The sequence below is a fragment of the Alosa pseudoharengus genome, unplaced genomic scaffold (genome assembly GCF_046254945.1).
Source record: "Alosa pseudoharengus isolate Yale_2024_CS ecotype anadromous, Long Island Sound unplaced genomic scaffold, YU_APseudo_1.1 YU_APseudo_1.1_scf_13, whole genome shotgun sequence".
Lineage (NCBI taxonomy): Eukaryota > Metazoa > Chordata > Actinopteri > Clupeiformes > Clupeidae > Alosa > Alosa pseudoharengus.
In genome coordinates, this window is record NW_027468598.1 from 32,076,530 (window position 1) to 32,099,909 (window position 23,380).

Consider the following 23,380-nt stretch of genomic DNA (forward strand, 5'->3'; position numbering starts at 1 on the left):
ACGTAATTTTATCTGGGACCATACATTATTTCTCTGGTTTATGTTGTGAAAAAATAAACCAACTAAATAACACGATGGGGCACAAACCCTTCCCCCCAAATTAGCCTCCATAGGTAGACTATGTCCTTCCGGTTTGTCTCAAGTATTTGTGGAATTGCAACCAAAAGTTCGAAATCGTTTTTTAAACGCTTGTTCATTTTAATCATTTTGAGATCACATAATTATATACAACTATTTTTGTCTTGCTCACCGTGTTACATAGCCGAGTGGATATAGCCAAGCTTCTTTGGGGGTGTTCCCATTCTTATTACAGTGTGATCACGTTGATAAACAGCAAACATGGCTGCCGGGTACAATTGGTTCCTGGTACTGGGGTCTGTGTTTTTGTGTAACCTCGTCAAAACACTATTGCCGAGCTTTTCCTCTTTTGTAAGTAGTAACCTACAGAATTAACAAGTGTTTAAAATGTAGCTTATGAGAAATGTAACGTTGCGATGCTACATTTTCATGAATCAGCCAGAAAATAGCCTATTCGTGTTGCACCGACACAAAAGCAAATGGCAACCCATGACTGCATTTCTTTTCAGCGTACACTCCTATAGGCTCGAAGGTGTGGTCCTGAAGTTGTTTGTTCAAAAAGCTTCGACTCCTACTGAAGAGTCTATAGAAAGGACCCTATGGAAGATGCGTTTCGATTTAAATGTTGTCGAGTCGTTTCATTGGATACACGGTTGTGTCCGCTATATTGGCGTGAGGCAGAGAGCTATCACAAAACCCTCTTTCCCACATGAACACAATCGAAGTCACAAATGTACACTTTAACCCTCGGAGATATCCACCATGTTTAGACAAATAGTTTGAAGAGAAGAACCGTTTGCATGTGATTATGTTCTGTTTGTGTACGATTGCGTGCCCATACACCTAAAATCAAGATTTTCGATGTTTTAAAAAAAAAGAATAATGGTAGGCTCTGAATTTAAGATCATATAGCTTATCATTTCCTTTCATCTAGATGTAGCCGTCTAGATCCATTGAAACTGGAAGAGCCAAAAACGCGTTTTCTTCTTCTACCATTAGCTCAAAATCAACATCAAAGCCCGGGGAAGATATTTAATGAGGACAGATACGGAGTGCATTTTTATATCATTAGGCCTATTCAAGAAAATAATAGGCCTAATTTGGTTGTAGGCTACCCATATCGGCACGCCAACCTAATGTAGCTCATAAGTATTTTCATTTAAACGTGGTAAATTCTTACTTAACCTCCAAATACTCGGATATTCGGATAATTTTTTACTCAGATTAATATGAGTAACCGCATTAACTAAATAACCCCTGGTGAAACCAACGCAGCTGAAACTGAGCTGATCAACCTTAGATGAGAGGAGCAGTTGACGTGTCTTTTGTGGTTACAGCTATCGAGGGTGCTGCAGAAGGATGCCGAACAGGAGATGGAGATGCGCACCCAGATCCAGGAAATGAAGAAGGAGCTCTCGTCCATCAGCATGATGGATGAGTTTGCCAGGTATGCGCGTCTAGAGCGCAAGATCAACAAGATGACAAACATGTTGAAGACCCATGGTAAGCTCCCCTTTATTTAAGGTGGTTGTATTCGGATGAGATTATGTTCTACGTTTTGTTAAACTCCACATCAGCAACATGAGATCAACTCAAGGAAAGGTTCACACCGTGAACATCAAAGGTCCATTTTGCAGACCAGGTGTCGCTCTAACCAGAGCCCATATAGCTTCCACAATGTAACACCCTGGATTGATTCCTTTAGGACTAAAGGGACAAATGTGGCAGGGGCTTGGGGGGATAAAAAGTTTGTTTAACAGCAGCTTTTCCCTCTCCCCCCCCCCCCCCCCCCACTCCCACTACTTGTCACATGTCATGTGTGGAGAGCAGCAGGTGGGTCTCAGATAACAGTTGCAGTGTTCACTCTTCAATAACGGGTGTTTTTTTTTTTTTTTTTTGGCGGGTGTCACAGCTGCTGCCTGTTGCTGTCCTTCAGTTCATCCCCTGTGTGCTGATCTATAAGCTAAGGGGATGGGATCGAGGGCTGCCCACTCCATATGACCACTGTCTGGCACATTGCATATGCATCAGTTTGCCAAAAGAATGTCTTGGGGGGGGGGGGATGTCGGGTACCCCCTTGGATTTGTACAGTATATGATGAACCAGGGCCATATTGTGCACTGTGTGAATTGGGCCACGACAGGAAGACAGAGAAGCTGTACAGCTGTGAAAGTGTATAGGGGAAAAGCCAGACAAACCGTATAGACTGTTCATAAGCTGGAGACAGCTATACTCAAGGTGGCTACAGTTGTTACTCTTTTTTTCTAGAATCAGTTCTAAGACGTAGGAGCAAATGCATCGTCTTGAAAATTAAACTTTTTCTTTTACATTGTTTGGGCAATGCTGCATTTAAGATAAAGATCTTTGAATTTATTTGTAGATCCTAGTAATAAACAAATAAAAGAAAAACTCCGCAAACATTGTTGTACATGACACAGAATTGTATTGATGGCATGTTCACCTTGAAACAAGAGGGTTCTAGCACTCAGCAAATGATGCTTTAGAGTAGGTCACCAGGGAATCATGTTAGGTTTTGTTCACAAGGAGTTGCTCTGAGTTCGGATCTATTAACCCCTTCATTGGCAAAGATGCCTCTTGCATTTACATACATTTCAGAAGTGTATAATGAAGTACATTATCCCTTTTTGTTATTTTGTTGCATCACATATCTCCCCCATATTAAAAAAATAATATTCAATAAAAGTGCATTATGTATTTATATTATTGTTCTCTGAAATGTCCTTTGCAGAGTTTAAAACAGTTTTTCCCCTACAGTGAAGTCAAGAACTGCACATCAAGCCAAAATGAAGTGGATTGTAAACATAGTCTTCTACATACTTCAGGTTGGTCAGGCTATAGAAGGCAGGTTACCTACTGGTGCTACCTGGTGCTTCTAAAAGATGGAGAAAAAGTAAAGTAGTCACCCTTTTCACACCAGTAGCTCTCTCAAAGGTTTTGTTGAGTTTACACCAGGGACCAGAGAATCGATTCATAATGTCGTCCTATACTATTGGACAAGCAGTGGCATTTTAATTTAGAAGCAGGCTTTTGAGTTAGTAAATAAATGAAGCCTTTAGAGTTAATTTATCTGAACTATTTCAGTGACTGTAAAGAGTGCTTTTTCAGTGCCCAATATGAAAAGGTATTGGGTCATTCTGTGTCAAATCAGATGTATGGCAAAGTTTGTATGGCAAAATATTGAAACAACATTAATATTATTGTACTTGCAAAAAACATACTGATTGGTACCATGTGATATTACCCTCTTTGCACTTTGGTCCAAATCTAGGGCATTATATAAAATCATTAGGTATGTAGTGCAAACTTTTAATGGAGAGTCAAATTCATACTGAGGACATGTTTGTTTTCTGTCCTACAAAGTTTGACCAGGCTAGGAATTAAACTTTTTGAGATATTGTTGCTCAAACATGGCTTCCAAAATAAGACATTTTTGAAAGTGAAATAATTGTAAAAGTCAAGGGTGAAAAAACATATTTGACAGGTGTTTGGGACCAAACATTATGTAGATAAACTTCTGAGACAATCGGGGAACCATTTTCCTGGATTCTGTCTAATTTGACACGGAATAGCCCTAGTCCATTTTTTCCCCAGCATTTTTTATGATTTATGATTTTTTATCAGCAGGGTAAGAATGGTAGGAAATCGATAATAAATATTTTGTTAATTAAAAATGTTTTCGTTTACTGCATTGCCAGGCTGTGCTCATGATCTCACTCATCTGGAAGTATTACGCCGACCCGGTTACCGTGGTGCCCAGTAAGTGGATCGCCCCACTGGAGCGGCTGGTGGCGTTCCCCACAGGAGTGGCAGGTAATGTAGCCCAAGGTCGGTTCAGTCCTTCCCAACTGAACTCGGTGGAGTACTTGTTAGTGAAAACAAATAGAAGTAACCCCACCCTTTCTGCAAGCTGCTGCTTCAGTTGAACAATTCCAGCTTTTTTTTTTTTTTTTTTTTCGCAGTCATAAACAGAACTTAAAGTAGTATTGTATATTTTTGAACAATGATATACTGGTATACCAATCACTAATTGAATCAGTCTTCACATTTAATATTGCATCCTGGTGCAAATTTCTGACACAGAGAAGCAAAAAAAAACTCACAAGAATAATCAGGCCTGCATCCAGTATCACTGGTCCCTCTCAGACCCGTCTCTAGGACCTTTACAGTTGCACAGTAGATAGAAAGACAAATTCCATCGTTAAGGATCCTTCACACCCCTCCGCCATTCCTTTGAGCTGCTTCCATCAGTTAATGAACTAATTTAATTAATTAATTGTTTATGGGTGTTTTTATGCTCCCTCTAACCCAAAGCACTTGAGCCTCTAACCAAAGAAAAAATGAAATTACTATGTGATAGACAGTAGTTTTTTTTTTAATATGTTGAATCCAGTGTAGCATTCCCATACACGCACTCAGTAAGAATGCACTGATTGTGTAATTTTGGCCTGATACTGGTATTGATGTTTTAAAGGAATAGTCAGAAGTAAAAATAAACAAACTAAATAGTTAATCAGTATTTTTTGCTCAGTGAAAGCACAAAATATAGAAAAGCACTGTTTATGAAGTCAGTACCTTAAACTCAACTTCCAGTCCCCGCCATCTTGAGGAAAACTGTACAAGTCAGTGCTATCAACTCAAAATGGCGGCATCCGGAATAAGAGAAAAACACTCAGTCCCTACCATAATCTCCCTGTACACTTACGAACTTTACAATACTTTGATTTGTCGGTAGGGACCCTGTACACACTACCACTGAAGTGTAATGCTATTTTGAACGTTGTCAGTGGTTTAAAAATAGAGATTTGTTTTGATGTGGTGCCATGCCCATTGCACTGTCACTCGCTGTATTTCGCTGTTAATAAGGAAAAAAATCTTGCTCAAATCTCGCCTGATTAACATTAGCATGATTAACATCTCATTATGATCCATAAGTAGACCCTAGATTGTTTTTACTCCAGATTATTCCTTTAAGTAACAGTTTAGCCGATAACTGATGCCGATGCCAATATTTTTTTTATTTGTTTGTGTGCTTTGTTTTTTATATTAATTATGCCCTTTACTATTTTCTATTCTTTGCTTTTGTTTGTTTAAAGCACATTGAGTTGTCCCTTTGTATGAAATGCACTATATAGATCAGTGTTTTTCAACCTTTTTTGTGCCACGGCACACTTATGACACTTAAAATGTCCTACGGCACACTAACATCCTGTGTGAAGAAAAAATAAACATACTATAGCCTAAAATTTCAAATAATACACAGATATGGCCTTATTATGGCTTCTATGCAAGACCTGTTCAATAAAACAAGCGCCCTCTGTTTCATTTGTAGGTGACTATATCTACATGTAATTTAATTGTTGTTATGAACTGGATATGTTATGATTCTGTGATACTGGATATGGGGCCCCCGTTGTACAATGCCTGCATACCACAAATAGTGCAATCATACAATCAATGAGAGCATGTGGTTATAAATTTTTTGATGCAACAGTTGCTTTTCTGGACCAGTGAGTGACATTTGGGTAATTTTCTGCGGCACACCTGATGATCTCTCACGGCACACTAGGGGAAACAAAATATTCATATATATACAGTATATATAAGTATATATACTCTTTTGATCCCGTGAGGGAAATTTGGTCTCTGCATTTATCCCAATCCGTGAATTAGTGAAACACGCTCAGCACACAGTGAACACACAGTGAGGTGAAGCACACACTAATCCCGGCACAGTGGTTGAAAAACACTGATATAGATCAACTTGCATTGCCTTGCCTTTAGTGGCAGGGAAACAAAATATTCATATATATACAGTATATATAAGTATATATACTCTTTTGATCCCGTGAGGGAAATTTGGTCTCTGCATTTATCCCAATCCGTGAATTAGTGAAACACGCTCAGCACACAGTGAACACACAGTGAGGTGAAGCACACACTAATCCCGGCGCAGTGAGCTGCCTGCAACAACAGTGGCGCTCGGGGAGCAGTGAGGGGTTAGGTGCCTTGCTCAAGGGCACTTCAGCCGTGCCTACTGGTCGGGGTTCGAACTGGCAACCCTCCGGTAACAAGTCCGAAGCGCTACCAAGTTGCCAGCTTTTCACCCTCATGTAACATATCTCTGCATGTGCCAGGCCACGCATAACACGTCATTTAGCAGAATTGATGTGATGTACACAAACAGATAAACATCAGCCACTAACTACCATTATTAAAATGGCATATTATTCTCTGATAGGCCAATACTAGTCAACCAGGCAAATTTTGTCCGATGCTGATATAAGGTTGATATACGCATCCCTAGAACTCTGTAGTGTGCCACAAAGGCAACTGAACACATCTCTTGGGTGTTTGTTTGCATTGCAGACTCCAATTACAGAAACTCTGGCACTGATGCATGCCTTCTGGTGTCTCTTAACAATGTATTTGGTTTTCTCTTCTTCGGATTGATACAGCAAAGTGGTTTATTCCAGTGTAAAATGGTAGAAAGGTTCACAAAAGTTCACAAAGGTTCAACCTATGCCTGCTCTCGGCATATTCTCTGGAGTTCTCCCTCCTTCGTCCTGTCTGGGTGAACTACTTTGTCCTGTCTCAATGAACTAACTAAAAGTTACCAACTCAAGTCATTATATGCTGGTCTCAATGCAAATTAATCTGGCTTCTACCCAGATAACCTTTTGTCCTATGTATTTGATAATTGAGTTAACCTCACACCTTTGGCTGGGATGGTTCTCAATGGCTTACCCCCAAAAACCCATTCTATGATCGTTGGTGTTTCACACCTCACCTGGGGCCAAACTGTCTGGCCTGCCATCAGAACATCATAACTTAATCTTGGTTGGAGAAATGATATCACTCATACAATTCGGCAGGATTCATTTCTTACACTGTACTGTGGAGGCTTTCCTTACATTATTTCCCGGTTCCGCTTCCCGGTCTGCAGAAACACATTGTATAGCCTGTGCGGCTAGTGTGAAGGACAGGTGTGCGTTACGTTACCTGACTTGATTGTATAATATCTAAATACATTTCTAGATGATGCCAAATCTAGACAGCGGACCTCAGAAAGTGGTAAATTCCTTTCATACGGCCACTTTAAATTAACAGAAAAATCTTATGAGATGAGCTTCTGGTTTTTCGTAGTGGTCCTTTAAAAGTGATGGGAGGCAAAATGTAAATATACTTTTTATTATTGTACCATCCAATAATGTTAAGGCTTTGGGGAAATGTATATCATATATTCATTTAATTGAATGTGCTTAGTTAATAAAATGAAATGGGAGATTTAAAAAAAAACGTTCTGTTACCCACAGCATGTATAACCATGGCCTATATACTGTAGGCCTGTTTGTTATTGGAGAGTCTCTAAATTGTAACCCCGAATTGACTTGTGTGTGTGTTTCAGGTGGTGTCGGGATTACCTGCTGGTTAGTGGTGTGCAACAAGGTGGTTGCTATTGGACTGCATGCTGTAAGCTAAGCATGCTCAGTTCATCCTATGTTTACGCCCAAAGCTTCGGAAACCACAAAGCAGCAGTGTTTTTTATTTGAAAGTGTTTGCGATCTTCATACAGTCCGTTAATTTGTTCCATTATATAGTGTGAATAAAACACAGTTCTGTTGTTTCAGGGTTTTAATGTAATGGCTTTCTTCAAGAAGATATAGCAAGGTCAAAAACGTAATATTGGCTTTGAATGTTACTTTGCGTTGCTGCTACTTGCAGCTGTTGGAGGTAATGTTCCAACAAAATAGTTGAGAAATTTCATATCCACATCTCACATTGTGTGAAATTAACTGATGGATTTCAAAGATCAATTCAGTTAATTAACTGAAGATCAAGATCATGTACAACTGTTTTGTTTACTACAAGGAATAATTTTAAGTCTTGCGAATGTATGTGACGTAGGTGGCGGTGTTATATTTTACTTGTGTCATTGTCAGTATTTTTTGTTTTTATTTATTTGGGAACAAAACACTGTGATGTTTTAAGTGCTACAGTGGTTATGTGGGTCTTTTCGATGACCAAAAATTGTTGATTGAGAGGAGTTCTGAAGATTGATTAGACACTTTAAAGATGAATTCAATAAACATTGTCAAATTGTTGGTGGAAATTATTGTTTGGTGCAGTCAGAATGTAGCTCATTCCAGTGCAAACCGGGGGGGGGGCCGGGGCAGCAGTCTCTACCCAATACAAACACATCTAGAACGGTGTCAACAGCAAAAACACAATAGCTAACATGTTATTCAAAGACCAGCAGTGATAATATGATGATGTGAAAGTTATGCAAGCATTATTTTAGAATTTTATATTCAATAGACTATGTAAGACACACATGCCAAGGTTTGATTGATCTGCAAGGCCACTATGAAATCCAAAACACAGCAATCTTAGTAATAGTTCTGGTAGATGTCATCCACTTCAACATCACTGAATATGGCAGTTGCGCAGTTGTGAATGTCCTCTACATTCGCATACACTTCTTCCATATCACCATCAGAGTCTTTACCACGATCCTTCTGCTCAGCACGCACAACTGTGTTCATATAGATACTCTCATCTTCATCAGAGCCACCTGGTCCGCTATGGAATCCAATTGTGCTCACAGAGCCTGTTCAAAAGGAGTGAGATTACAATACATGTTTAACATACGACAGTGGTTTCTCAAACTGGGGGTCGGGACCCCGAGGTGGGTCGCCAAAAATATTGGAGGGCTCGTGAAATGATTTGCAGTCTGGATTAAAGACATTTTTGTAAAGGTTTTAAGTCAAAGGCTGCCATTGACATAATGACTGATGTTGACATAGCCTATGAGAGAAGACATTTTCTGCCTCTGCTTCCAATGCCCATCTCACAACATTTCGAAACCGAAATCAGCCGGTTAGAGAGAAGGGGGTCGCGAGACTTGGCCCATGTTTTTGGGGGGTTGCCAGATAAAAAGTTTAAGAACCACTGGCATACGACATGTAACATTTAAGAAAAAAAATAATAAGCATAAATTATCATTTGTAAGAAAGATTAATGATAAGTACAGCTAGAAAACTCAAGGAGCACATTGCAGCACCAGGCGCAATGCAAATCTTTTTGCTAGTTCACACTGGCACAATGATCTAATGAACCTTGTGAAGAGATAGCTGGATGGGTGAATGAGACTGAGGCCTAGTCCACACGTACCAAACCGATCTTTTTTTTCCTCCGTCTTCCCTGGAACCGTATCAAGAATATTTGCGTCCAAACGGATCCATCTCAACACGACTCAACACGTTACTTCATACCCCAGGCCTATAGGTGGCACTGTGTCTTTACAGAAATTCAGCAAAACTTGCGCTTTAAAAACAGACAGAATAGGCTACGGCGAAATAGTGCAAGGAAACCAGAATTGTTTGTGTGGACTGATGGTGAACTGTCAACTGTTGTCAACTGTAAAACTAATAAACTTTATTTTACGGTTTGTGAAAGGTGCAGTCCCGTCCTTTATTTGGCTAACGCAGGTAGGCCTACTAATCACCTTTACTTTCTTTGGTTGTAGGATAGTCCGTGATTCACATTAGTTTTGGCTATCACCGCAATTAGGCTACTAAACGCAAGGCTTACCCAAGTTCTAGGCTATTCTGTCGCCACATTTATAATATTGCTATAAAACCTTCGTTAGTAACAGTCAATACTTTTGCCTGCATCAAATCGTGCATTCGCATTCAGTGTGCTACCATCGGCTTAACGTGAGTTCTAAGCGTCTTTGTATGCTTATATCTTATTTCACTCGACTGTGAATGCATGTATATATTGTATAGTATATAATATAATATATAATATAGTATATAATATGTATATAATATATAGTACACCCACACTTTATCGCCGGTCTGGAACTCCTGGCCGCGACAGCGCGTATCGTAAGCTCGCTTTTGACGTATTCCAGCTTCACTCATAGCCTGCCGGGCCAACTCGTGTACTCCCTTCAGTCTCTCGCGTAGCTGCTTGTAGTATTCCAGCCCTGGCTTACCTCCAATCTCCGCTTCCGGAGGCGAACCGATCACCAAGTCCACCGGCGTGCGTAGCTCTCGCCCGAACATCAGAGCTGCCGGTGTGCATTTCGTTCACTCTTGCACCGCTGTGCGATATGCCCAGAGCACCAGGGGCAAGTGTAAGTCCCAGTCCTTTTGTCGGCTAGTTCTTCTCCGCTCGGTCCAGTGAGCGGCTGAAGTATGCGACCACCTGCTCGCCTGCCTGAGAGAGGACTGCGTCGACGCCCACGTCGCTGGCGTCGGTGTCCAGGATGAACGGCAGTTGAGGGTCAGGGAAAGCGAGCACTGGGGCCTCACATAGCGCCCTCCGCAGCCGCCGGAATGCCGCGTCGCACTCTCGCGTCCACTCGAAGAGCTGGCCTTTGTGCGTCAAACGATGCAGCGGGCTGGCGACTGTAGCAAAGTCCCGGATGAAACGCCGGTAATATGACGCCAGGCCCAGGAAGCTCCGCAGCTCAGCACCATCGCGCGGAACAGGCCAACGTCTCACCGTCTCCACCTTAGCTGGGTCGGTGGCCACTCCGGCGGCCCCCACGACATGGCCCAGGAATCCGGTTTGCCTCCGGAACAGGTGGCACTTTTTCGGGTGCAGTTTGAGCCCAGCATCCCGTATGGCGTCGAACACCTTTTCCAGATGTCCTATGGCACCGGTGAAGTCTGTTGCATGACACAGAATGTCGTCCAGGTAAACCACGCAGCATGTTCGTGGAATGCCCGCCAGGACACGCTCCATCAGCCGCTCAAAGTTCGCTGGCCCGTTGCATAGGCCGAACGGAAGTACCCGGAACTGCCACAGCCCTTGCCCGATGGTAAACGCTGTCTTCGGCCCAGCCACGAGCCGTCCTTCATCCGGACAAGTACAGCCGGCGCAGCCCAGGGACTACTGCTTGGCTCTATCACTCCTGCCGCGGCCATTTCCTTGATCTTTTCTTCAGCTGCTTGTCGTTTGGCGAACGGTAAGCGATGAGGCTGAAGTCGGATGGGCCGAGCATTTCCGGTGTCGATATCGTGTTGGACCAGGCTCGTTCGGGTGCAGTCCTCATCTCTTGCAGCGAAGATGTCGGTGTACGCTGCTAGTAGTCTCCGCACCTGGCTACCCTGTGCTTCACTCAGCCCCTCACAGCTACGAGTGCAGAGTTCATTTACGGCTTGCCTTGTCTCTAAAGAGGGCCGCGCTCTCTGAGCGGAGAGTGGTGTTTGCTCAACCCGCTCTCTTGGCTCCTCCCTGGTGGGCGTAAGCTGAGGAGTGGCGGCCTCAGCGAGCGGACCTGGATGAGACCTGTTGTTTTCGCGGGCTTGAGTTTCGCGGGCTTGTGTGGGGAGGGGCGGAGACTCAGCAAGCAGACCTGGATGAGACCTGTTGTTTTCGCGGGCTTGAGTTTCGCGGGCTTGTGTGGGGAGGGGCGGAGTCTTGGATGACGAGTACTCTTTGCGAGTTCGCTTCCTGCGGACTTGTGTGGAGCGACTTGGAGAGTTCTTCGTCGCGCCAGCTCTCCGCACTTCATGCTCTGTTATCCCCGCCGTGTGCAACACTACGCTGCTCGTCCCCAAGTGTAGTGTGAACCGGGAAATGTCCACCACAGCCCCCCATTTCTCTAGCACGTCCAGGCCGAGAATGCAATCATCCTGAATGCTAGCCAACCAAAGCCGGCGGCTTGCACCGTTGATGCACACGCACACCACTTTTTGTCCATACAGTTCCGCTCGCTCTCCGGTAACTGTTGTGATGCGCGTTTTTGTCTTTTCCCAGCCCCTATGTCTGGCTACCAGCGTGCCGGGTAAGAGACCGGGGCGCACAAGCGAGATGGTGGAGCCAGTATCGATCAAGGCGCGACACCGAGTCCCATCTAGCGTGCAGTCCACATACAGTCCTCTGGTTTGGCCGAGCCGGCCCAGCCGTATGCAATCCATAGCCCCTCCCGCCGTGCCACCTTCTTCTAGTAACTGGGGTGCGAGCATGAGGGGTGCCGGGGCTGGGCAGTACAACGCGATGTGTCCCGGCTCGCCACACCGGTGGCATCTGTCTCCGCTGGCCGGCCTCTTCCACTCGCGTGGGCGCCGTTGTGGTGGCTGTGCCGTGGTCTGCCGCGTCACCTCCAGTTCCTCCCCGTCTTCCTCTATCGATGTCTGGCGTGCGCAATGCCGCGACTCTGTTGTGCGGAAGATGTTTTCCACCCGTTCGGCTTCCGCGAGCGCCACGGACAGCGAGCTGGGGGCGCTCAGGCGAAGGTGTTCTTTTAGCCGCTCTGGGTGGATGCCTCGCACGAACGCTTCCAGTGCCATCTCTTCATGTAGACCTTGGCTGTATAGCCATACAGCTGCAGGTCAGCCGCGAACTTGCCCAGTCTCTCGTCCTTGTGTCGCCGTCTGGAAGCGAGTTGTTCTTTGGCATCGCTGATGAAGATTCTCTGGCCGAATCGTCGTTGCAGAGCTGCTTCGATTGCAGTCCAGCTTACTTGCTCCGCCGGTGGCAGGTCTTCTAAAACTTGAAGCGCTTCCCCCTCCAGGGCCAACGCCACCTGTACGCCCGTTCTCTCCGCCGACCAGCCATTCAGCTCGGCTGCCAGCCGGACCTTCTACCGCCGCCGTCGCACCGAGGACCGGCCGTTTTCCATCGCTCCCATGTGGAGCGCGTTCAAGTGGCGGGATGCTGCCATCAGCCCGGTTCGTCCCCTCCTGTGGCCGGGGGCGGGTCTCTTCATCACGGTCACGCTGCAGGCTGGCTCCGTCTGCTGGGCTCAGCAGGTGGCCATGGGCGAGCGTGCTGTCGAAGAGCCGTCTTGGCAGGAAACTCATCATCGCCAGGTAATCAGTTGCAGCTTTCTCCTCCCGTCCAGTAGGGGTCGTCATCCCACTTCTGACACCAATGTAACAATCTGCAAGGTTGTCTCAAAATGGTCTTTATTGGTTATGCACCAAAAACACACGAACGTCATTAAACAGGCAACACAAGGGAGATCAATTAAACAAGCACGATACACAAACAGGGTAGTCACACACAATACACGGGGTAAACACATGAGGTACAACATAAAGAAAGACTATACCAGCTAACATATACATGACAAGGTAAACGCCATTACTCATACTAAAACCAACATCAACATTACACACACACACACATACACACGCACAGCATTATGGGAGTACAGTCATAACAGCTAGGCTCAGATCATTACAATATGTTGTAAGACATGTAAAACTAGATGTACCGCAGAGCGGTACAAAATATGACCGCCGCCCAGTCCAGCACATTTTTTCCACAAAAAGAAATCACGCTGAAAGGCCTATATGATTCTAACTGTCTCACTAAATTGCATTATCCACACTCAATTCTCACTGGTATCTGCTAGACAACAAGTACCAAAACATGATTAGTTCATAGATTTTACATGTAAAATTCATTTTATACAACCCCACCTCCATCTTGCCTATTCATAATTCTGAGAAATTCTTGATTGTTTGTGTTACAGTATGTTTATGTTATGTGTGTGGGTGTGTGTGTGTGTGTGAGTGTGTGTGTGTGTGTGGGTGTGTGTGTGTGTGTGTGCGTGCTTGTGTGTGTGCGTGCTTGTGTGTGTGCCTGTGCATGCAAGCGTACATATGTCTACTGTGTGAGTATGTGTCATACGTATGATTACTGTGAATGTATGTGTGTGTGTGTGTGTGTGTATCTGTTTGTGCACATGTGTGCACATGAAATGGGTTAACATGACCCCTGGAGGCAAACATACGGAAACAAATGGTCATCCTAGGCCCTACGGTTCTCAAGATATTCACAGAGAACTGTGTCTGCCCTACCCTCCTTTCGGGGGGTCCAGTCCAGCGGGGGGGCTACAGATCAAAACGAAAAATGACGGTTCCATGCTATCGATGTGGGGGTACATGCCCACCAAGTTTTGTGTACCCTGGTCTTTCAGTGTCCCGGGAATCCTTGTTGGTGTACGTCACTAAATGTACACATAAATTATTTTATTGTAAGGCCCCCCATGAACGAAAGTACACAAAACTTGGCATGCATTCGGAGGGTGTCATAATGATCCTACACTTTTAATTTCGTGCAGTTTTGACCTTGTCAGCCAGAGATATTGTGATGAAAACATTTGCTTTTTAATTTTTAACTAGGTGGCGCTATACATGATATAAGTGGTAATGGGATGGGTTGACATGCCCCCTTAAGACCAACATACATAAAAAAGGTGGACCTCCTAGGCCCTACGGTTCTCGAGATATTCACAGAAAACTGTCTCCGGCCACCTACAGGCCAGTTGGTGTATAGTAACATAAATTAATTTATTGTGTGGCCCCCCATGAACGGAATTCCACAAAATTTGGCGTGCATACAGAGGGTGTCAGAATGATCCTACACTTCCAATTTCGTGCAGTTTTGACTATGTTAGGTCACAGATACCTTCAATTACAACACCTCATTTTTACTTTTTTGTGTTTAACTAGGTGGCGCTATACATGAAATGAGTGGTTATGGAATGGGCTGACATGGCCCCTTGAGATCAACATACAAAAAAAAAAAAGGTCCTCCTAAACCCTACGGTTTTCGAGATATTCACAGAAAACTGTGTCTGCCCTACCCTCCTTTCGGGGGGTCCAGTCCAGCGGGGGGGCTACAGATCAAAACGAAAAACGATGGTTCCATGCTATCCATGTGGGGTTACATGCCCACCAAGTTTCGTGTACCCCGGTCTTTCAGTGTCCCGGGACTCATTGACGGAAATTTGGGCATGCGAAAAAGAAAAAAAAAAAAAAAATTCTGACTAAACCTATATGACCGCCGCTTCGCTGCGCGGCGGTCATAATAAATAAATGACACTACGCACAAATTAATGTAGCCTAAACTTACACCTGTGATATCATGAGGCTACAAGGTTCTCAGCAGGACAGTTCAAGCAGTGCCAGGACACCAGGTTAGAATGCAATGAAGGCCACTAACCATGTCTCTGAGCCTTAAAAAGCCTTTCAGCTCATCAGGCTCTGATCAGCGTCAGGTGTGTTGGGATATCGTACATTGAGTGGTGGAGTTTGCAACCACTGGCAGCAGATGGAGCCAAAGCTGTCTGTGACTGCAGCCATCTCACGGGAATGTAGCGCCCCTCCAGGACGCAGCCTCTCGTGACATCACACACCGCACTTTCCTAATAACTTAAGTTCTCTCGCGTCACTGACAGTAGCTAGAATGCATTAAAAAACACCGGGAAAAACAGTGTTCAGTCCACCAAGTCATAAGCTATCGGCGCTGCGCAGCATCAGTTGTGATATTTATCTTAACGGAGTGTAATCGTAGGTAATGTCATGTATGAAAACTAGTATTGTTAGGCAATACTATAAGTGCAAGTCCAGGGCAGCTGAGGTGTGGCGATGACATCATCGATACGCAAGCAGGATGTGCGGTTTCGCTGTCTAAACGTACTCAAACGGGCTACGGTTTCAGATTTCTCCACTCTGGGACCAGGTTTCAGAAAAGTGCGGTTTCGGGCAGTGCGTTTACAGGATTCGTTTGGACGCTCGGCCAAGACGAAGCAAAACCTCTGCGTTTAACCTAAAAAGCGTCTCCGTGTGGACAGGGTCTAAGAGGATGGATATGGATGTAGATAGATGGACAGATAAATGGTTGGATGTAGATAATTGGATGGATCTGGAGAGATAGACTTATAAGCCCCGAGAGGCCGTAGGTTACACTGATTCTACAACAGCTAAGGGGTGTTGTTACGGCTCCTGCACACAGTTGCGTGCGTTGCAGTGCTGGAGACGCATCCCGTTCACTTTACATGGGCTCACGTCATCCGTTGCCCAACTGAATTGTGGGTCCGTTACACCGCATGCTCCCGTCGCTCGCGTTGAGAAGTTCAACTTCGGCACCGATGGACGAATTACAAATTACAAATAAGCGAACAACAGACGGCTCCAGCCAATCAAATTACGGTTATACCTTAAGTCATTTGCATAGCTGCCGTCGGGAACACCCACTGGCATGCGTTGACGGAACGCAACTGTGTGCACGATGCACTATCGGAGTGCCTGAAACCCCCCTTAGCTGTTCTACAATCAGTTACTACATATCTCACAAAAGTGAGTACACCTCTCACATTTCTGCAAATATTTTATTATATCTTTTCATGGGACAACACTGAAGAAATTACACACTACAATGTAAAGTAGTGAGTGTTGCTTGTATAACAGTGATGATTTGCTGTCCCCTCAAAATAACTTGACACGCAGCCATTAATGTCCAAACCGCTGGCCACCCCTAAGTGAAAACGGGTATTTTGTGTGGCCACCATTATTCTCCAGGACTGCCTTAACCCTCTTGGGCATGGAGTTCACTAGAGCTTCACAGGTTTCCACTGGAATCCTCTTCCACTCCTCCATGACGACATTACAGAGCTGGTGGATGTTAGAGACCTTGCGCTCCTCCACCTTCCGTTTGAGGATGCCCCACATATGTTCAATAGGGTTTAGGCCTGGAGACATGCTTGGCCAGTCCATCACCTTTACCCTTGCTTCTTTAGCAAGGCAATGGTCGTCTTAGATGTGTGTTTGGGGTTGTTATCGTGTTGGAATACTGCCCTGCAGCCCAGTTCCCGAAGGGAGGGGATCATGGCCTGCTTCAGTATGTCACAATACATGGTTCCCTCAATGAACTGTAGCTCCCCAGTGACAGCAGCACTCATGCAGCCCCACCATGACACTCCCACCACCATGATTGACTAGACACACCTGGTTGCCGCCACATACGCATGACACTATCTGAACCCAATATGTTTATCTTGGTCTAATCAGACCACAGGACCAGGCCAAAAATGTGGTCATCACTGGTCAAATTCTGACTTGAGTTCTCTAAACACATGTCATTATTCACTACTTTATTCGCCAGAACAGGAGCACAGAGGAAGCCATCTTTACGGCACTTCACTCTGCCCTGTCCCTCCTTGACAAAGCAACACCTATGTGAGAATGCTGTTCATTGACTTCAGTTCAGCATTCAACACCATTATCCCCTCCAAATTGATCACTAAACTCAGTGAACTCAGTCAATACCTCCCTCTGAAACTGGATTCTGGACTTCCTAACCAACAGACCACAGTCTGTTAGATTAGATAACCTCACCCCCTCAACCCTCACCCTGAACACCGGCATGTGCTGAGCCCTCCTTTACTCCCTCTTCACAGTGATGAGACAGCCTACGGGGAGTAAGTCTAGCACCTAACATTGCGGTGCACTGACAACAACCTGGCTCTCAACACCAAGAGGACCAAAGAGCTCATTGTGGACTTTAGGAAGTAAAAAGCTAGCACACACACCCCCATCCTCATCAACTGGACTGAGGTGGAGCATGTCACCAGTTCAAGTTTCTATTCTACCTCTACCTTGATCAAGAAGGCTCACCAGCGTCTCTTCTTTCTGAGGAGACTAAAGAACACAACCTGTCTCCTCAGGTCCTGGTGAACTTCTACCGCTGCACCATCGAGAGCATCCTCACCAACTGTATCACAGTTTGGTATGGCAACTGCTCTGCCTACGACCGAAAAGCACTGCAGAGGGAGGTGAAAACTGCCCAACGCATTATCAGATCATCAAAGACTGTTCTCACCCCAACCACAGACTGTTCACCCCACTCCCCTCCAGGAGGCGTTACAGGTCTCTCCACACCCGAACCAGCAGGTTCAGAGGAAGCTGTCACCTTACTGAACTCAAGGGCCAACGACAGCCATGAAATTCCCACCCTGGTGTAGGCCTACTCACTTTTTTGCCAGCGGTTTAGACATTAATGGCTGTGTGTTGATGTGAGGGATGTACTCACTTTTGTGAGATACTGTATCTGGCAAGATTCCATAAAATAAGGGCACAGCAACTAGCCTGGGTTTTCCCATGCTTCCTCACGAGTGTGATTTTATCCAGGCAGCCTGGATTCTATGGACTTCGTTTTCACCTCAACGAAGGAACCAATCACAGAACGGAGGGGGGGAAAGCAAGACGATGACGACACACCGAAGCCATTATGTGCTATGTACAGACGCATTTGATAGACATTCGGAGCGCCCAATAAACGGCTCTGGGCATTCGTAAACCACGTTTCAAATACGAGAAAATTAATGTGGTTAGCCAGGCTACACAGGAACGAGAAATGTAATGATTTATTCATAGATAGTCATTCCTCCGCCAAGAAATATATATTTTTCCTCTACCTGAATGGTTGCCAAGCAACGTTGAGAGGCAGTTACTTAACTTTTGTATCAAGTTATGGTAGCGCAGTAATATTGAATATAGCCAATCATAATTAATTACCGGAACTATCCGTTTTAGAAATAGATATAGATAAGTGGATGTCTATGGACAGATCCATGGTTGAATGATGCTACATGGACGGAGGTGGATGGATGGTTAGATGGATGTAGAGGGATGACGAAACAAAAAAAATATGTTTTAACATACGCAGTAATGCTTGAACAAATGCAGTAATGCTTGAACAAAGTCTGTATGCTAAGCGGTTAAATTAGACACAGTTAGAATAATTATAACTTTTTAGTTTTCGAAGAACAGCTACAGCGTGTACTGTAATAAGATGATGATTTCAGACTCACATTGTGGGCCACTGTTCCCCTGGGGCATGTTGGTCAAGCACTTTTTGTTCACCAGACAGAGTATGACAGGAATCACCACAAACAGAAACAAAACTGAAGTCACTCCGGCTACAATGGGAACCAGGGATGCTGGAAGAGGAACAGCAAATTGATTGTAAGAGCAAAGCAACAAGGCAAGTAAACTAGCAAGCAAAACAAACAAATGTACATAAGTTTCCAATATACCTCTTATGATGACTGTCAGTGGTGCTGTCTGTGTTGAATTGAAGGTGCGGCTGGACACAGTGACCTCATAGACACAGCTGTAGTTGCCCTGGTGGGAGTAGTCTGCCTCAGGAATGTTGAAGGAGGCTGAGTGGTTGATGGCAAGCTGAGTCCTGGTCCTGTTAGACCCATCAAAGATGAGGTGGAAGGAGCCTCCTTGGTGCTGTGGCTCAGTAGAGCAGATGAGGGAGAGGCTGTGGCCCCTGGTCACCTCTGGCCCCTGAGGCCCCCAGAACAGCCCTCCATCTGTGGCACTGAGAGAGATGTTGGGCTGCACAAGCACCACTGGGGAAGGGAGCAGTTTATCAGTGGAGGATTGATATAAGAAAACATTACTTAAAGGTTGTATCAGCGATTGCAGGCCCAAACATAAATTATCACATTTATCTAATCTTTCCTCACGATCCGCTAGCTGCCCGCCCCATAAGCAGGCCGTCAAAATACGAATCCCTGTAGGCAGCCTAGGCTCTGAGATCTGTACACAAAAACAATTGGTGCTACCAACCACTCAAAACCAAAATAAATAGTGTTCCAACTAATCACCGACAAGATGTGCGTTTAGGAGAGTTTCAATTGCACGGGAGGGAGGGGGAGGAAGTAGCGAGCTAGCTCTCTGTTTTGTTTGAACGTCAACAGAAGTGATGTTACCCGCAATCGCTGATACAACCTTTAACAAAAACCTGAAATATGACATATAATCACATTACCTATTACGGAGAGGCTGACAGTATCACTTTGCGGGGATGTGAATTCACGACTGGAAACCCTTGTTTGATACCAGCAGTAGTAGTCTCCTTTGTGGATAAAGTCCACTTGAGGAATGGTGAAGAGGGCAGAGTTTTGATAGAAGCTGTTTAGTTCTCTAAGTGACCCAGAGAGCTGCTGTAGAGTGAATGTACCACCCAGGTGCTGTGTAGAGATGGAGCACCTCATCTGGACAGACTGACCCCAAGAAACCTCTTTGCTGGTTTCCAGTGAAAGACTTGGCTTCTGTAGTACAACTGGAAATGAAAGAAGGTGCAACAAACAATCAAAACAGCTGAAACATCACAGCAATCTTTATCTAGTAACATATTTAGTTAACAGAGGGTTACCCTATTAGAAGTGAAGACATTTTTAATAATAGTGCTTTATCATTTAGCTTTATATTACTCATATTAGTGCAGATCTGTGTCCTTCCATTTTTCAGGGTGTACTAGGTTACCTGACTTCACATTCACTCACCCACAGTGATACTGATTAAGCTGCTCATGTACCTAGAGCAGAGGCCACATGTGTATCTGCCTGTGTCAGAGGCATCCACAACAGAACGAGTAAAGGTCACGCTGCTCTGTAACTGGTAGTAACAGAACTGTCTCATGATGCAAGCACCATTTCTGCATAAACAGACATCCCTGTGTTGACAGTTATTAATCCCACCACAACTGATACGAACAGTTTCTCCAGGTGAGACAGCTGAATATAAGGAGATGAGCCGGATGGAGGGAGTGTAATATTGACCTGGAGGAGTCATTTAATGCTTTTAATGAAATACAGTTCATGCATAACTGAATAAGATGGAAAAAGAACTGTCAGGATTATTTAAATAGAGAAACACTCCACTTACCAGCTACTGAAGTGACAATAAGACAAAGAACTAGTGAAGAGAGAATCAGATCAAGAGGTGTTTAATGAATGTACAAATGTAGATAAAATGTACAATTATGTATTGTGTGCTAACACATTATACTTAATTGAGCTACATATTATGCAGATATTTATAGGGCTATTTTAAAATGTATCAGCCTTTATGAAGGTCACTTTGGTCAATGTTGTGGCCAAGTGAAGTTGTCCTTAGTACATTCCTGTTGAAGGCTATACAAAGTATTCACCCCCTTAGATATTTCCCCTTTTACTGCTTTTATAAATGGAATCTGGGTAACATCACTTCTGTTGATGTTCAAACAAAACAGAGAGCTAGCTCGCTATACAGTATATATATATATATGTATATATATGTGTGTGTGTGTGTGTGTGTGTGTGTGTGTGTGTATACTAGTATAAATATTCAAATCTGCTTTCACTTTGACATTAAAGAGGAGATTTTTGTAAAGTATTGTAAAAAAAAGGCTAAACTGATCAAGATTTCATTTATAAAAGCAGTACCATTGGAAATATCCAGGGGAGGTGAATGTGTTGTATGTCCTGTTCTACACAGTACACAGCTTCATTACTTGAGTAAAAGTACAGATACCCTTTGCTAAATTTCAAAGTACAAGTAAAAGTACAACAGTCAAATGTCTAAGTAAAAGTACTAAAGTACTTGAGTATTAAGAGTACAAGAGTAGCCTACATTTTCTAAATATTGCATTACTACTGCCACAGTGCTTACATGTATGTATAGAAATGTCCTACATGGAGTTATACATTTTTTAATGTTAATACCTTGGAGAATGTAAAAGGAATTGAAAGTGAAATCAAGTCATTTTCATCTTTTTACCATGTTGCCAGGGATGGGCAGTATTTCTAATACATGTACTTAAAATACGTATTTCAAATACAAAATACTATTTTGTCATTGAAACACTTGAAGTGAAAACTATCATTAACTTTTCAGAAAATTGAAATAGTCTGGCGAGGTGGGGCCACAGGTTGGCACATTCCCGGGATGGACCTGTTGCGTCTTCATCCATTGTTTCGTCCATGGTTTCATCTCTTATCTAAATCTGACCATGGAGTTGACTTTGGCTGAAAACTGAAGGTGATTGCTGATAGGCTGTCCCAATCAGTGGCACCTGCACAATCCAATCACGTTTGAGAGGGAAACAACAAATTGAGGGTTTCCGAGTTTTTTTTAGAAGTAGTAACGGGTACGGTTATGAATAGAAATATAGTGGAGTAAAGAGTACAATATTTGCCTCTTAAATGTACTTGAGTAAAGTCATGAGTACTCCCAAAAAATGATACTCGAGTAAAGTACAGATCCCTCAAAACTGTACTGAAGTACTGTACTCAAGTAAATGTACTCCGTTACTGTCCGGCTCTGCAACTGACTAAAAATTGATCTCAGTAAGTGTAAGTTCCGGCATATAATACCTATAGTGAAAAAAACCAACATGGCGACTCTGACTGCAATCTGGTTTGTTGTGTTTCACATCCTCTTCGCTTTTTGTCTTTGTGTTTTTGATTATGTTAAATAACTCCTTTCAACTTTGACTTGTTTGTGGATGTGCGTGTTGACTGGATGTTACAGAGTCAGTGATTCCCTTGGATCACCTAATCCCCTCTGAAAACTGTGAATATGTGTTGTTGTTTTTAATCATATTTGCCTGTAAGGACTATTTTATCAGTGTAGGCTACTAAATTGAATTTGGTGTTGTTTCAATTTTACTTTTTTTATGTCATTGTTTTCATTGCTGTCTTTTCTTTTAGTCAATGTCTTTTGACGTTTGGTGTGCTGTATAGTGCTGCCTTGGACAGGGCCGACTTGAAAAAGAGATAGCAATCTGAATGTGTTCTTTTCCCTTGGTTAAACAAAGCTAAATACGTATTGTGTTCCCTAAGAGTAGAGCCCTTGGTCTCCGCAATGTGACTGTCAAATTAAAACGAAGTAAAAAAGAAATTTCTGGAAGTTATTTTTGTTGAAATGTCAGATTCCAGATTGAGTGCTTAAACAGCATCAATTAAAAAATGCCACTGTTGCCACAAATGCCACTTCAAACAACTCCAACAGCATCTTCACAATTTTCCCTTTAACTTCATAACACATTAATATAAAAATAAACTTACCCAGGATTGGAGAGAGCACAGCCATTGACGTATCCATCTCTGGGTGAATCTTCACATAGAATATCTGTCCTTCCTCTTTCTTTCTTCCTTTTAGCCTTTTTTACCTGACCTGTGTTCTCTTGTGGTCAAGTGTTGAAAGTGGTAAAAGCTATGTGGAAATTAACATGTCAACCTGCAAGCAAATATCTAGAGCAGCGGTTCCCAAACCCCCCCCCCCCGCGTACCACCGCCTACATTCCGACTTGGCTCGCGTACCCCCACCATCCAACGCATAAACACATAAAAACGTGCCCCCCCCGCGCGTTGACAATATTTTTCCGTTTCCCGGTTTTAGGTGCGTGCATTTGGTCAGTTAAAAAGTTATGAAAATTAGCCTGCATAGTAGCCTAACTACATCCACATACAATATCTTATAATAGGCCTACAAGAACGCATGACAAGGATGTATTGTTTGAACAACATTAGGCTATACAGCCTAGAAAGGCTAAACTTAGGCTACCTTTAGTTTGTTAAATGTAAAGCCTAGCTTAATGTTACCTTTCTTGCCCATCTGAAATAACTCCTATTGCTCCGCCTCCTTCCCTCCTTTCTGTTTTTGTTGTTTTAAAATATCCTTTAATTTCATGTTTC

At 43.7% G+C, this 23,380-nt stretch overlaps 2 protein-coding genes across 2 annotated transcripts; one reads left to right on the forward strand and one right to left on the reverse strand.

Moving 5' to 3' along the window:
• The first annotated feature begins 286 nt into the window (after positions 1–286).
• Positions 287–8,199, forward strand: get1 (guided entry of tail-anchored proteins factor 1). The gene is made up of 5 exons (XM_076282859.1): positions 287–429; positions 1,416–1,581; positions 2,854–2,921; positions 3,795–3,909; positions 7,505–8,199. The coding sequence occupies exons 1-5, from the start codon at positions 340–342 to the stop codon at positions 7,576–7,578; spliced, it is 513 nt and encodes a 170-aa protein (XP_076138974.1). The 5' UTR covers positions 287–339; the 3' UTR covers positions 7,579–8,199.
• A 287-nt stretch (positions 8,200–8,486) lies between these two features.
• On the reverse strand, positions 8,487–22,917 carry LOC143121403 (uncharacterized). The gene is made up of 5 exons (XM_076281763.1): positions 22,751–22,917; positions 19,690–19,983; positions 18,944–19,267; positions 18,719–18,847; positions 8,487–8,707 (listed from the first exon to the last, which is right to left on the reverse strand). The coding sequence occupies exons 1-5, from the start codon at positions 22,785–22,787 to the stop codon at positions 8,487–8,489; spliced, it is 1,005 nt and encodes a 334-aa protein (XP_076137878.1). The 5' UTR covers positions 22,788–22,917.
• Positions 22,918–23,380: the final 463 nt, after the last annotated feature.

Coding starts and splice junctions, on each gene's coding strand:
- get1 (XM_076282859.1), top strand. CDS start 340: ATGGCTGCCGGGTACAATTGGTTCCTGGTACTGGGGTCTGTGTTTTTG. Junction 430..1,415: donor TGCCGAGCTTTTCCTCTTTT/GTAAGTAGTAAC, acceptor TTGTGGTTACAG/CTATCGAGGGTGCTGCAGAA. Junction 3,910..7,504: donor GTTCCCCACAGGAGTGGCAG/GTAATGTAGCCC, acceptor TGTGTGTTTCAG/GTGGTGTCGGGATTACCTGC.
- LOC143121403 (XM_076281763.1), bottom strand. CDS start 22,787: ATGGATACGTCAATGGCTGTGCTCTCTCCAATCCTGG. Junction 19,268..19,689: donor TGTCAGCCTCTCCGTAATAG/GTAATGTGATTA, acceptor TCCCTTCCCCAG/TGGTGCTTGTGCAGCCCAAC. Junction 8,708..18,718: donor GGGGAACAGTGGCCCACAAT/GTGAGTCTGAAA, acceptor CCTTTTGAACAG/GCTCTGTGAGCACAATTGGA.